At 37.7% G+C, this 14,626-nt stretch overlaps 1 protein-coding gene across 2 annotated transcripts in view; it reads right to left on the reverse strand.

Moving 5' to 3' along the window:
• Positions 1-14,626, reverse strand: part of LOC309484947 (poly [ADP-ribose] polymerase tankyrase-2) — a 28,310-nt gene that overhangs the window by 4,671 nt on the left and 9,013 nt on the right. The window contains exons 12-21 of one of the 2 annotated variants that reach the window (XM_082151485.1): positions 13,228-13,399; positions 12,023-12,102; positions 11,738-11,883; positions 8,356-8,521; positions 7,992-8,211; positions 7,168-7,277; positions 2,861-3,049; positions 1,583-1,826; positions 1,412-1,494; positions 129-249 (exon numbers count right to left, since the gene is read on the reverse strand). In XM_082151485.1, the coding sequence (XP_082007611.1) occupies positions 129-249; positions 1,412-1,494; positions 1,583-1,826; positions 2,861-3,049; positions 7,168-7,277; positions 7,992-8,211; positions 8,356-8,521; positions 11,738-11,883; positions 12,023-12,102; positions 13,228-13,399 (1,531 nt within the window). The remainder of the gene's footprint in view (positions 1-128; positions 250-1,411; positions 1,495-1,582; positions 1,827-2,860; positions 3,050-7,167; positions 7,278-7,991; positions 8,212-8,355; positions 8,522-11,737; positions 11,884-12,022; positions 12,103-13,227; positions 13,400-14,626) is intronic. The other variant, XM_082151484.1, reaches the window with a different exon arrangement.

Raw genomic sequence — 14,626 nt, forward strand, 5'->3', positions numbered from 1 at the left:
GTCCAGAGAAAAAGATCCAACGTCAAGCAGAGTTCTCAGTGGAAACAGATCAAAGTGATCTTTAAAGCCTCTCTCTAATTAAGCATTCTCTCAAATGAACTGTTCTAGATGAAAGAAGAGGCTCTTACTCTGAGGTCCACTCATAAGTCTCTCCACTCCTTTGATGATCTTGTGTCTGTGACCGTAAGCGGTGATACCGATCTCCTTCAGCTCTTTGTGTCCCATTTCCACCAGGACGTCCAGAGTTATCTAACGACACAAACCAGGCATGTGACTTATGTATTAATCCACTGATCAGCAAGACCTCAACATCGTGTTCCTCTAGAGTATTTATAATATTTCAGTCAGTTCTGAAGCTAAAAATTAATTAAAGATTAACAGATTACAAATATCTAAGATTAAAAGTCTAAGCTTTTGCTACAGGTAGTACAGTAGTAAATCGGTTCATCCTACAACATTCTCTCTCACGTGCCACTTTTGAAAGTCTGATTCATTTTAGTGAATCGGTTCATCCCATGTGGTACTCTCTCACATAAGTGGCGTTCTACTGAATCAGTTCATCCTAAATGGTTCTCTCTCTCATGTGTCACTTTGGAAAATGATTCATTTTAGTAAATTGGTTCATCGTAAAGAGTTCTCTCTCACATAAGTGGCATTAGAAAGTCTGATTCATTCTAGTGAATTGATTCATCATAAACGGTTCTCTCTCACATATGTAGCATTGAAAAATCTGTTTAATTCTAGTGAATCAGTTCATCCTAAATGGTTCTCAATCACATATGTGGCATTTCGAAAGTACCATTCATTTTAGTGAATCAGTTCATCCTACATGGTTCTCTCTCACATATGTAGCATTGAAAAGTCAGTTTCATTATAGTGAATCAGTTCATCCTAAAATTTTATCTGTCCCATTTGTTGCACGGTAAAGGCAAGTTAAATCCAGTGAACTGGTTAATCCTAAATGGTTCTTTCTCACTTATGTTGCATTGGAAAGTCTGATTCATTCTAGTGAACCAGTTCATCTCTAACAGTTCTCTCTCACATATGTAGCATTGGAAAGTCTCATTAATTCTAATCAATGGTTTCTTTCGGACAGTTCATGTAAATCAAAAGATTCACAAAAATAATTTAGATACAGATAAATTAGGGTGTTATTATTGTATTTAGCTAAATTTACCTGTACAGGTTTGATATTGTGATCTTGTTCATTCATTCAAAACCCCTTCAGTGTTTTGCTTTTAGCTTCACAAGCTAAAGTTTCAAAGTAGCTTTGCCAGTGTTGTAGTCTTACTCCGACTCTAAAACTCAAGGTCTTGTTGTGAACTCTGTCTAGACTCAGACTCATAGTTGGACTTGAATGGGCTGGTTTTGACTACAACACTATAATAAACATTGAAACATTAGCAATTACCTGCTCTCTGTCAAAGATCTCCAGCAAATGTTCCAGGCCCAGGTTGTGAAGGAACTGGCTGATACTCAACTTCATAGCTAGACCTGAAAAACCAACAGGTTATTTACAGAAAGCTTTCATATCAGTAGTCACCAAATAATTGCTACAAGCATGAATCTTGAATTAACCCACCCCCCTCTTTCGTCTGTATGCCTACGGCCCCTTCGGCTCCAGAAGACGACAGAAGTGTGGTCATCTCGGGGAAGGTCCCGGACTGGCCGTCCACACTGGAGTTTGAAGAGAGAGTGGGACTCGAGCGGAGAGCGGATGGCACGACTCCCACAGACGTCGAGACGCTGATAACCTGGGGCTTATAGCACGCCGGCAGCGCTGAAGGAGGCATGGCTGCCGTGAGGAGGGCTCGCACATCGTCCGTCTAGAGACAGAGATGCGCAACATCAGAAAGTCCAAAACAATTAAGTAACAACCAATTTCTTGAGACAGACAAGACTGCAGGTCTCCCAAACTGACTCGCATTTAGTCACAAACTTATGTGAGTGTCAGTCAGATCTCAAGCATGTAGACCGTGATTTCAGCAACAAAAATGCAAATAAGGAAGCATTTGTATACAAGACCAGTGAAAATGCTAATTTCATTTAAGCAAGCTGTTGGCATGCATCCTTGGTTAAAGGGATAGTGGTTAAAAATGAAGATTTTGTCATCATTTACTCACCCCAGTGTTATTTTAGTATCATTGATATACTATTATACTTTTGTTAATATTTTGAACTAGATTTTATATTTTCTTTTTCACCTTATATTTTATGTTGGGAATTTTTTTCAATAAAGTACGTATTTTTATGGGAAAATATTGGGGAAAAAATAAGAAAATTCATGGAAAAAGATTCAGTTATTATTTATTGGTAAGTTAAACAAAGGATTGATTAATTAATCATAAAATATTTGATAGATTTATCGGGGGGAAATAATCATTCGATGAATTGGCTAATCGTTAGTTGCAGCCTTAGTTTAAAGGATGTTCAAGCTGCTCTTTTCAAAACTTAAATGTCATGAGGCTGCATTCATGATGACAGAATTTTAATTTTTGGTTGATCTATCCCTTTAAATATCTTCCTCCAGGCATCAGACAGGCATATTTTCCCACTCCAGACGTTACTGCATGTGCAAATGTGGAGTATTTTCCATTGAATGGAATGATCAGTAAGCCTCCTCAAACACTGAATACACAAAAGGAAAAGTACAAACCCTATAAAACAGACATATTTATGACATAAAAAACTAAGAGATAATTCTCCCTGGCATGAGTAAAAGAAGTTTGGCTTGAGAAGGCTTAGCTGAATCAGAGGTGCAGAAAATGAACAGAATGGTAGATAAGCGGTTGGCGACGAGGAGAAAGATCTTCTTTCCCCGATGTGGCTTGTCCAATAAGCACACAGAAAGAGTGAATACCGTCACGAGGTCCAGCGGCGACTGGCCTTCCTGGTTGCGGAGCGTGGGGTCGGCCCCGTGAGCTAGAAGCAGTGCACACAACTGGGTCCTGCCTTTCTGCGCCGCCTCGTGCAAAGGGGTGAACGCCCACTTATCTGTGGCACTGACGCATGCGTTGTACTTGATGAGCAAAGCGGCCACATCCACATGCTGCAATGAAACACATGGAGCGGTCGTGCTCTCGGGTTGGTGTCTCTTTCACTTCTTGACGAAAGTTGCTGCATGAATATGTCTATGCATGGCTGCCAAACGGCACCGCATCTTTTTCCCTTCCCCAACAGGTTATTATTAAATATGAGGAGGTGAACACAACAACACCTGCACAACTATAAACTGTCATTCCAAACATGTGACTGACCATTTTTGGTGCCAAATTTGAGAATGCGATTGAAATGAGATTTGAGAGCTGGGCACAACCTAAAACTTTTTGACTTTCTCTCTTTGTGTTAATCAACTACGGGTTCAGAGTATTTATTTTTTCCCACATTAATTTCACATATCTAGTACAATTATGTGGTTTTGCTTCATTAATAGTGTATACGTTTTTCTTTATTTACCCCAAAAGAATGGAAGTGAAATGTGACAACATGCCCCATAGGTGGGGTACATTGTAACATGACCATATGTTATCAGATCTATTCAAATAATATACAAGACAAACTAAAATATTTTGTCAATAAAATACAATTATTAACTTTTTCATGTTAAATAATGGCATTTTTTAATAATTAAAAAGAAACTAATTTTTGAGTTTGACAACGAACACACTGCAAAACACAGCTATACAGCATAGTTCAAAAACATAATAATAATTCATAATTTCTGAACATTGACTCTCAGTCTTTATTCACCTCTTTCTCATGGTTTCTCAATGTAATTCATAAATGTTGTTAATGTGAGTTATATCACTAACACCACAGAATAGCATAGTTCTAATAGAGGCACTTTGTAACGCAGTGTTAACCCCAGGATTAAGCTGGGATTTAAACCTGGCTAGTGTCTTCTGCTGGTTAGATCAGCATTGAAGAACTATCTAATAGCTAAATAACAAATTATAGCTTAAAATAATAGCAGATTTGCCTGATTGTATATATAAATAACTAAAAACTAGATGAAAAAGGGGTGGTTGATTATGATTTCACTTTTCTAACTTTAGTTAGTGTGTAATGTTGCTATTTGAGCATAATCAACATCTGCAAAGTTACAACGCTCAAAGTTCAAAGCAAAGGGAGATATTTGCTCTTAAAGGGATAGTTCACTTTGAAATTAATTTTTGGTATGTTTTAGCTTACCTCAAGGGCATCCAAGATGTAGGTGTCTTTTTTTCCGCAGTAGTTTCAATTTTGATATTTTTAGGTCAAACCGTTCTTGTCTGTCAGTCATATAATGCAGGTCTATGGTCATTATCTCAAAACACAAGCACAGAGTCCAAATTAAAACAATTCCCCGTCGTCCAAATTAAACAATTCCCCATCGTAAGTACACATTGATGGCCTAAGACACGAAACGAGCGGTTTGTGTGAGAAAACGAACAGTATTTATATCGTTTTTATCTCGTATACGCAGCCATGTCCGAGTGATCTGATCTGACGTGTGCGCAGACTGGTGCATAGATATATACACACTAGATGTCGCCTTGTCTACGGCAGTTCATTGGAACGAATGTCTTTAAGGCGACATCTAGTGTATATATCTATGCACCAGTCTGCGTACACGTCAGATCAGATCACTTCGACATGGCTGCGTATAAGAGGTAAAAACGATATAAATACTGTTCGTTTTCTCACACAAACCGCTCGTTTCGTGTCTTAGGCCATCAATGTGTACTTACGATGGGGAATTGTTTAATTTGGACAACGGGGAATTGTTTTAATTTGGACTCTGTGCTTGTGTTTTGAGATAATGACCATAGACCTGCATTACATTTACATTTACATTTAGTCATTTAGCAGACGCCTTTATCCAAGGCGACTTACAAATTAGGACTAAATTCAGCGAGTCATCATAAAGAGGCAAGAGCAACAACAACGCAGGAAGTGCTCAAAATACGAAGTTCAGGTATTATTCAGAGTAGCATAAGCCTGATAAGTGGTGTTTCGATGTGTGGTGTTTTTTTTCCTTTTTTTTTTTTCTATAAGGTTAAGTGCTCACGGAAGAGATTGGTTTTCAGCTGTTTTTTGAATGTTGTCAGGGATTCTGCATTCCGGATGAGGGTGGGGAGAGCGTTCCACCAGCATGGAACTGTGAATGAGAATGTTCTGGAAAGTGATTTTGTGGCTTTCTGTGATGGAACCACGAGACGTCGCTCGTTGACCGATCTTAGGTGTCTGGTAGGGATGTAGACTCGTAGGAGTGAGTGAAAGTAGGAGGGAGCTGAGCCTGTGATAGTTCTGTAAGCAAGCGTCAGTGCCTTGAACTTGATGCGAGCAGCGAGAGGTAGCCAGTGCAGAGAGATGAACAGAGGAGTGACGTGGGCCCTCTTGGGCTCGTTGAAGACAAGACGAGCTGCAGCATTCTGGATCATCTGTAGGGGTTTGGTCGCACATTATGACTGACAGACAAGAACGGTTTGACCTAAAAATATAAAAATTGAAACTACTGCGGATAAAAGACACCTACATCTTGGATGCCCTTGAGGTAAGCTAAAACATACCAAAATTTAATTTCAAAGTGAACTATCCCTTTAAAGAAATGGCTTTTTAAGGACTACAACAAACGGCTGGTAGGGACTACACGACATTCCTCCTGGATTAGTGACATCACCAACCCTAGAATTTACATAAACCCCGCCCCCGGAACGCAATTTATAGATTATCAAGACAGAATATGCTAATCAATGACTAGAAAATAACTACACATAAGCTGCATAAATTCATCAACTAACCATTCAGAAATGTCCTGTTGCATTCTACATGTTGTCACTTCTTCTTGAGTCTCTCCATCACTGTCTGAATCCGGTTTGAACATAAGACTAAAATTTTTTTAATTTTTCAGTGCATGTCTGTGTGAGGTAAAAGGACACAAGCTGTTGTAGCTCCAACCTCTGTGCCGGGAGCAGCAGCTCATTTGCAATTAAAGGGACAGACACAAAAACGGTGCATTTTTGCTCACCCTCAAAAAGTGACAATTTTAACACTCTGGGGACATTAAAGACTTATTTTACATCTTGTGAAAAGGGTATTATACACCCCTTTAACTTCAGTAAGAAATGTACTTTTGCTATGGTTAAATAGATGTTCTGTGATATCTTCCAGAGATTTTAGAATTTTGGCGCAATTTGTTTTTCTATATAGTGTTGATATGGCAAGTTATAAATATACAAAGTTTTATCATGCTGGTATGTGTGGAAACTTTTAAACCATGTGTGTTACAACTAGCCCCGCGTTAGGTTGTGCCCTGCTCACCCCTATATTGGAATCTTATGGATTACTTTTATGGTGCTTCTTTGTCATTTTTGGAACAAAAAATTTGACTTTTTAAAATAAAAGTCCCTTTCTGTGTTCCATGGAGGAAAGAAAGCCATACGGGTTTGGGAAGACATATTGGTGAAAGATTTCTTGACTGACCTATTCAGTTAAGAAATGTTTATAAGATTGCAGATATCTGGGAAAAGGGAAAAGGTTGAGAAAGGGAAACTGATTTTTACCAAAACAAATCAAGAATGTTCAGTTGACTTTCACACTACAGACTATCAGACTTTTGTGATAGACTGCTGCAGTGATGAGATATTTTTTGGAAGTTAGCATCACACTGGTTCCCTCGACAAAAACCCAATTTTTCCTTTGTCTTTAAACAATTGCAAAAAATAAGCTCTGTGATCAACAAAAGTTTATGATACTTGTATATTTGGTTCATCAAGATAATTTTCACAAATTAACACTTTTTTTCAATTTTGAAGCCTAAATACAATTACATTATGTTACATTACATTAATGAACTATACCACGGTCTCTCAACTTCAGCGTCACAACCAATAAGCTTCCAACAACTCTTTCAGTCTTTAATGAATAAAAAAAAAAAAAACATTTTCCATTTGCGATTATAAACTCAACAGGGCTCTGAAAGAGAGTAGATGAGTTTACCTGTTCAGGTGATGACGTTTAATGTCCTCGACAACCTTTGTAGCAACATTTTGCCACTTGTTAGCAACTACATTTTCAAGACACGTAAAAGCTTTAAACATCACGAGTGGGGTATTACTGGTGTGTTTTATGTCGTAGAATATAATGTGAAAATAACTGATCATGTTAAGTGTATGCAGTACTCACCCCGTAAGATGCAGCGTTGTGTAGGGGAATGAGACCACCTTTATCCTGAGAGTTCACCTCTGCCCCGTGCTGCAGCAGATACTCAGCCACCTCCAGATTATTATAGCCAGCTAATCATACAGAAAACAAACACCACCAACATGAAAATATACTTTTTCAATTTGTTCATATTTCAGATATTTTATTCATTTATTTGAGCACATTTTGTAAAGTTCACTAAAGTCAATTTTTTAATGACTATTTGCACTTAGCCATAAACTGATTCCAAATGCAAATGTGGCAGGCGTTACAAAGCCAGAATGTTTAAAAAGGTCTCCAGGTTCTGGTTTTGCCTTTAAATCAACTGTGCATCTTAGATTCCGACCCATTCAATATGTGCTGTATGCATAATTAGTGTTTTAATTTGAGAGAATGCAATTCTCAGTGCGCTCTGTAATCTAGTAAGTCTGTGTTTACTCTCTTTATTATTTATACATTTTTAAAAATGTCTTTATTTGTGTATAAATCTGTAGCTTAGTACCTGCTGTGTTAACAGATTACTTGTATATTAAGTTCACCTTTTTCAAATTGATACGTTTTTAAATATTTCAGTAAATATTATATAATAGTTTTATTGCAAAAAACGTTGTGCGTGTTATTTACTAATTTTTAAATAAATTGTGTGATACAATTTTTTATGTATATATCGGCCAGATATCTGTATCAGCATCTGCCATTAAAAAAAAAAACCTTACTGGTCAAACACTATAAGAGACACATTCATGTCAAGAGTGAAACTTAAGTAAAGTATTATATGAATGCATCCTACTTTGACCCACACCTACCAGCGAGGTGCAGCGGAGTGGAGTGACGTCCCTGCGTGTCTCGACAGTTCACGTTGTCTGGAGTGCAGAGCTTTTTAACGCGAGTTAAGCAGCCTTTCTTAGCGGCGTCCAGCAGCGCTGCGTCCCCCCTGAGCAGATCCTGAATGTCTGTATCCTCATCCTTCACCAAGTCCAGAGGGGTGTTTCCATCACGATTCTTTTTGGTCGGGTCGGCACCATGCTGTGTCAAGGAATTACTTTGTTATACTGTAGTGAACATAGCACTGAACACAGTGCTTTCTCCATCACTTTGCTGCCATTGATAATAAGAAATGATTTCAATTCAAAGCCTGAGAAATTGATTTCAGTTGGAGCTCTTCAATACCTGAAGCAGCAGTTTGCAGATCTCATATTTGCCCTTGGCGGCCGCCTCGTGCAGTGGGGTGAACTTCCACAGGTCGGCCACGTTAACCACAGCACCGTGAATGACGAGGAGCTCAGCGACCTCGTAATGCCCATAGGAACAGGCGTTGTGCAAGGGGACCAGGCCACTATGTAGCACAAAACAGAGACATCATCTTACTTAAACCAATGGGTCGTTTTCACATTTCTCATAAGCGGAAGTCGTCATAGTTGGGCATAGGGCTGGGAATCACTGGGTACTTCACGATACAATACGATACGCGATACACTGTTCACGATACCGATAATATCACGATATGACGATACTGCGATAATCGATATATTATCAGTAATAACTCACAATATATCATGTTTTAAGAAATAAAAAGTTTTTTTTTTAATTAGGAAAATGAATCTCCATTTATTTTTTTGGATGAAACACAAAAACAACTTGTCTTATCAGTTGCAACAAAACAGTCACAGACACTATTTTTGTTTTGCTCGCAGATGATTTTTTTTTCCCTCGGGAGAAATCGAGTGGAATCGATGATGCTCGCATGGTCGTGGCTCGCAGCATGTGAGAGGAATTACGAGCCGAGCCGAGCACGTTACGAGCACCTCCCGACAATTTTTAAACATGTTTAAAAAATTCGGGGAGTCGGCCCGATTTTCACCAGCTGTCCCCTATTGCCATAATCATACACAACCATGTCGATGGGGCTATACCTCAGTGGCAGCAACCATACAGCGTGTCACACACACATACACACTTTTCTCTCTCTCTCTCTCTCTCTCTCTCTCTCTCTCTCTCTCTCAAGTTTTTATGTTGAAAGGAATGGCTACTGTTCTCTGCTTTTCAACAAATCATTTGCACACACATTTATGACATTTTTCTATCTGAAGCTTTACCTGCATGCATGCAACATGACGGTCTCTGTGTTTAGCGCGAAAGCCCACGTGATTGCTGCCGGCTCGGGATAAAATTTGTGCAGGACAGTCGTGCCGTGTACCAGCTGCTTTGACGCGATTATCAGTTAAACTGACTCGCAACGTGTGCAATATCACGATCTCCCGAGTGTCCGAACTCGCACCGTGTACGCCCGCCCTAACGGCTTTTAAGATCGATACTTGGCAAGAGCGCATCGAGAATCGATCGCGGGAGAAAATATCGCGAGATATCGCCATATCGATATTTTGGCGCACCCCTAGTTTGGCAAACTTCTATAGTGGTGAACAGGAGATAACAAATATAAAAAGATGATAGCATTTCCACAACTTTCCAAAAGAGGGGAAAAATATGGAGAGATTGATTACAGCAGTCAGAACAGAGAATGATGTGAAATTAGTCATCACTCCCTCAGCCGTTGTATCAGAAACCCCCTCGCTGCAGTTATTACGCTTCTTTGTAATTTACTGCCAAGGCAATATAAAACAAAGTATAACATTATAAATGTATATAAACAATTTTTGTTATGAAATTCGTTGAAAAACTTTACTAGATTAGTAAAAAAAATTTAACGTTACTAGATTAACTTATTTATAGATTTATTAATTTGTTTGTTTTGTATAAATAAAAATTAATTTCAACAGTCTATTTCTGTTTAATCAGAAAAAAAAACATGTACATGTATATTTCAAAACTTTTCATGTGTTTATTTTTTATGTACTTTTTTAATTATTTGAATGCTGCAACATTGTGAGGTACTAAAACAATCTGTATAATAATGACAATAAAGAGCTTGATTTGACCTTGTCAAAAAAAAAAAAAATCAGACGTTAATTCAACCTCCTGATTCATTAACTTGTCAAATCTGGGAGTCATTTTGACTGATTCATTAAAGAGGACATATTACACCCTTGTTCAAAGTCTTGATTTTGTTTTTGGGATCTACTTGAATAGGTCATCCTGCTTGAATGTTCAAAAATCACTTTATAAAATGTTTTGACATATTTGACATTGTTGCAGCTCCTCTCTTCCCAGTCTGTCAGTAACACTCTATTTAGTTCCTGTTAGAGGTGGGCAGATCGATCCTTGAGTATCGATATATCGATACTGACGTGGTATCGAAAAGGATCGATCCTCACATAAAAATATCGATCCAAATGTGTGTTTTTTTTTTACTAGTAATTTTTATTAATTTAGCACGCAATTCAGTGTGTAAAATAAGCTTCTAAGTGGAAAAATAAGCGAATGTTAGCGGATAATTGTGTAGGCTAGAACTTTTTCTCCTAGTCATCTGGATACAAGACGAAACCAATCAATCACAGAGCGTTCGTTGCTGGTGCTTCGCTGAGCTCACAGGACCAGTGCGTTTGGGAAACAAAGCCTTGCTTAGATGACATGACAGAGAAACAATCGGGTATTTTTTTTTTATAAACAAAGCAAAAGTGTATATAACGGTTCAAAATGTTGACGTCAGTAAGATTTTTTTAATTAAATTAATATTTTTATTCAACAAGGATCAATGCATTCAATTGATCAAAAGTGACAGTCAAGGGTTTTTCACTGTTAAAAAAAAACTACTTTATAAATGCTGTTCTTTCAGCTTTGTTCATCAAATAATTCTGCATCATGGTTTCCACAAAAAATATGAAACTGTTTTCAACATTGATAATAATAAGAAATGTTTCCTGAGCTGTAAATCAGCATATTAAAATGAATTATCATCATGACTGGAGTAATGATGCCGAAAATTCAGCTTTGATCACTTGAATAAATTACAGTTTACTATGACATAGAAAACAGATAGCCTATGTTAAATTGTAATATTACAGTTTTTACTGTATTTTTTATCAAATAAATGCAGAAGAGAATAAACAGTAGGCTAGTGTACAATAGTACTTTTACTATAATTAGGGTAGTTTTGTAAAAGTCACTGACTAATAATTACAGGCGAGTTGAGAGCTCAAATCACAAAATATTTAGTAGTCATGAAAACGTATTCAGATTTAGCATATTAATGATGCATTCACCTCATAAATCATGACACACTGCTCTAGCACAGGAAAGTGCATAAGTTCAAGTGCATGCTTTTAAAACGAAAAAGTATTGGTATCGGTATCGATATCGGCGATACTGGCCCTGTATTTACTTGGTATCGGATCGATACCGAAATTTGGAGTATCGCCCACCTCTAGTTCCTGTCTCAATGAAGGTCCTCCTTCTGAAAAGTGCAATGTGCTCTGATTGGTTGGCTGGATCAGTATGTTGTGATTGGTCAACCGCTTCCAGCAGGTTTTGGAAATGTTACACTAACTGCATTAGATGATCTGGGGCGGAAAAAACTGCGTCTCTTGGACATGTAACAACACACTACTAACGCAACTGAACCAGCCAACCCCCCCCTTCCCGTCTGCCATCTCACCCCTTGTCTTTAGCGTGCACATCGGCTCCGTGCAGCAGCAGATACTCCACCACAGCTACACGGTTGTAGCCCGCCGCAAAGTGCAGGGGTGTGGACTGCCTTCCCTCCACGTCTCTACAGTTCACGTTCTGAAGAGTACAGAGCTTCTACATGGAGAGGTAAAAAAAAAACAATTTATCAGTCCTAACATGGGAATCTGGTATAATCGAGTTCATAATGATTTCACAACTACATGGAGGGGAAAATTGATCATCTCACACTGTTTGGTGTATTATTAGTCCTCACCTTCACCACTTCCAGATCTCCTGATTTGGAGGCTTCTAACAGCTGCCTGTCTGTGTCTGAGTTGCCTGTAAATGTTCCCTCTAGGAATAAAAAACAACAACAAGCAAGGTAAAAAAGAAGAAGAATGTTTTTATGTTTATATGCTTTGGGTTTATTTTAAAGTGCCCCGATTATGTTATTTTAAAGGTCTCCTACAATCGGTTTACATGCATTCAAGGTAAAAAAACACTGACATTTTCTCATAATATACATTGCAGCATCAGCTCTTTTCTCACAGTGCCTGAAACAGTTCAATAAAGGATTTAGTTTCTCTAATTGCCTCCTTTCCGAGAGCCTACTCTGCTCTTACTGGTCTAATGGCCCAGTCTGACCGTTATACTGCTTGTGTGTGTCGGAAATGAAACGCCCATTACACTGAATAATATATCTGAATATTTCAGCTCCGGAGGCTTCCTCAGCACTTCTGTGCACAGTGATACGAACAGTAAAAATGGCATCAGTTTTACCGTTACCGTATCAATTTGAGCCCTAATCCGGTAATGAAACATTGGAAATAGCTGAGAGGATTTGCTTTTGCAGAGCAGAAAACAGCGTCTTCTCGACATGTCGACAACACGAATCAAACTCTTCCAGTCTCAGCTACAACTACAACAAGTGTTTGAGGGCGGATCAAAGCAGATGTTGTTCTCAGGCAGCCGCAACATTTGTGGTGAAGAGAATTAAAAATTTTATGTAACAATTTACTGACGTGTTAAAAGCCTTCCTCAGGGTCTCAAAGGAGGCAGCCAATGATGACGAACATAGGCTGGCATTATGCAAATTAGTTACAAATCTCCTTTGTTCGTGCAGGAAGAACGACTGGAATTACTGACGACTCGTTTCAGGCTGTTGCAGTTCTTTCGTTTGGAAAGCAGTAATTACATTTGTCATGATCTTTTACATTCACAAACAGCAATATTACACACTACATGAAAGGTAATTTCTGAAATAATGCATAATGGGGCACTTTAAACGATTAGTTTAAATTTCTTTTTAGCATTCTTATTCCAATCCTGTATTCCTTTATACAACTGTAAACAAAAAACAAATTCATGCTGATCTTTTCCATACAAGTGAAAAATGAAACAGCATAAACATTCTGCTAAATTTCTTTTTTTGTGTTCCACAGAGGAAAGTCATACAGGTTTGGAACGACATGAGGTCACCTTTCAGTATCTCCTGAATGCTTTGACTGGCGATCTGAGAGGGTGAGAAGCCCTGCAGGGAAGTGATGAGCGGGTCACATCCAGCACTCAGGAGCATGTGACAGGTCTGTAGATGACCACAGTGAGCTGCACGGTGAAGCGCTGTCTGACCCAGGTTATCTACCGCATTCACCTGCACATCACAACAACACGTTCACGGGGAAAGCACTTTTTCAGTTTTGCATTACTGTTTTCTTTGTTTTTACAAACTGAGGGGCATATCAAAATAATTTCATGTATTTACGATTGAAACAGGATATTCAACAAGACAAAACATGTAGGGGTTGAGATATGGGAAGTCACTGGTTTGTGTGCTGATGAAATCTGTATTATAAAAATGGATTTTGATTTCATGTTCAATCACAAGTCAAGTAAAATTGATGTGTATTGCGCTTTTCACAATACACATTGTTTCAATGCAGCTTTACAGATAATCTGGATGTTAATGTTTATAAAAATATTAATATCTTCATGCCTTAGAGTTGCATTTAGCAGATTAGAGCTGGGGTAAAATATAGTTTACACTTTGCAACGGTACATGCAATCAAGCAGTATATATATATATATATATGAAGAGTTCAGATGCAAAAGCCTCTAAGTGCCATCTGAAATTTTCTTTTAGAATGATCATTTTTATCAAGCTCGTATATTTAAGTTCAATAATTTCACTTAAATGGCAATGCAAATGACCTATTAATTGTCATTTAAGTGAAATTACATAACTTAAATATACAAGCTTACAAGAAAATTTCAGATGGGACTTAGAGGCTTTTGCATCTGAACTCTTCATATATATATGTATATCTTTTTTTTTTTGACTTACGCTAGTATACTGTATGCATACGGATAAAGTTGGACATACTTATATAGTGAATGTTACATAAAGAGCTGTGTCATAGTATAGCTACATTTTTGCAACAAAATAAGTCAAGCGTTTGTGATTTGCTATATATTACTGTATATATCACCCTATGTGAGTATACTGTATGTATGTAAAAAATATATATACAATTTTATAAAGAGAGCTCTGCGATAATACAGTTTACCTTTTACGAAGATATGAATCACGCAGCCGAGATTTGCTGTATAATATATTTTGCTTTACGTGAGCATACTGTATGTATGCAGGTAAAGCAGGATATACTATATTTAACTTTTAATATATTGCAGAGCGATTAAATAGTTTAAATTTTTTGATGATATAACAATTAAGGAGTTGCTATATAGTATAGAATAGCACTATATAGTACAATGTAAATGTGAGTGTACTGTTTGTAAGGGTGGATATACTTATAGTAGTTGAATAGTTTGTATTAATTATTAATTTGTTAGTTCATTCGAGTTATTAATTTGTTATGTG

The sequence above is a fragment of the Leuciscus leuciscus genome (genome assembly GCF_965113295.1).
Source record: "Leuciscus leuciscus genome assembly, chromosome: 21".
NCBI classification, from domain to species: Eukaryota; Metazoa; Chordata; class Actinopteri; order Cypriniformes; family Leuciscidae; genus Leuciscus; species Leuciscus leuciscus.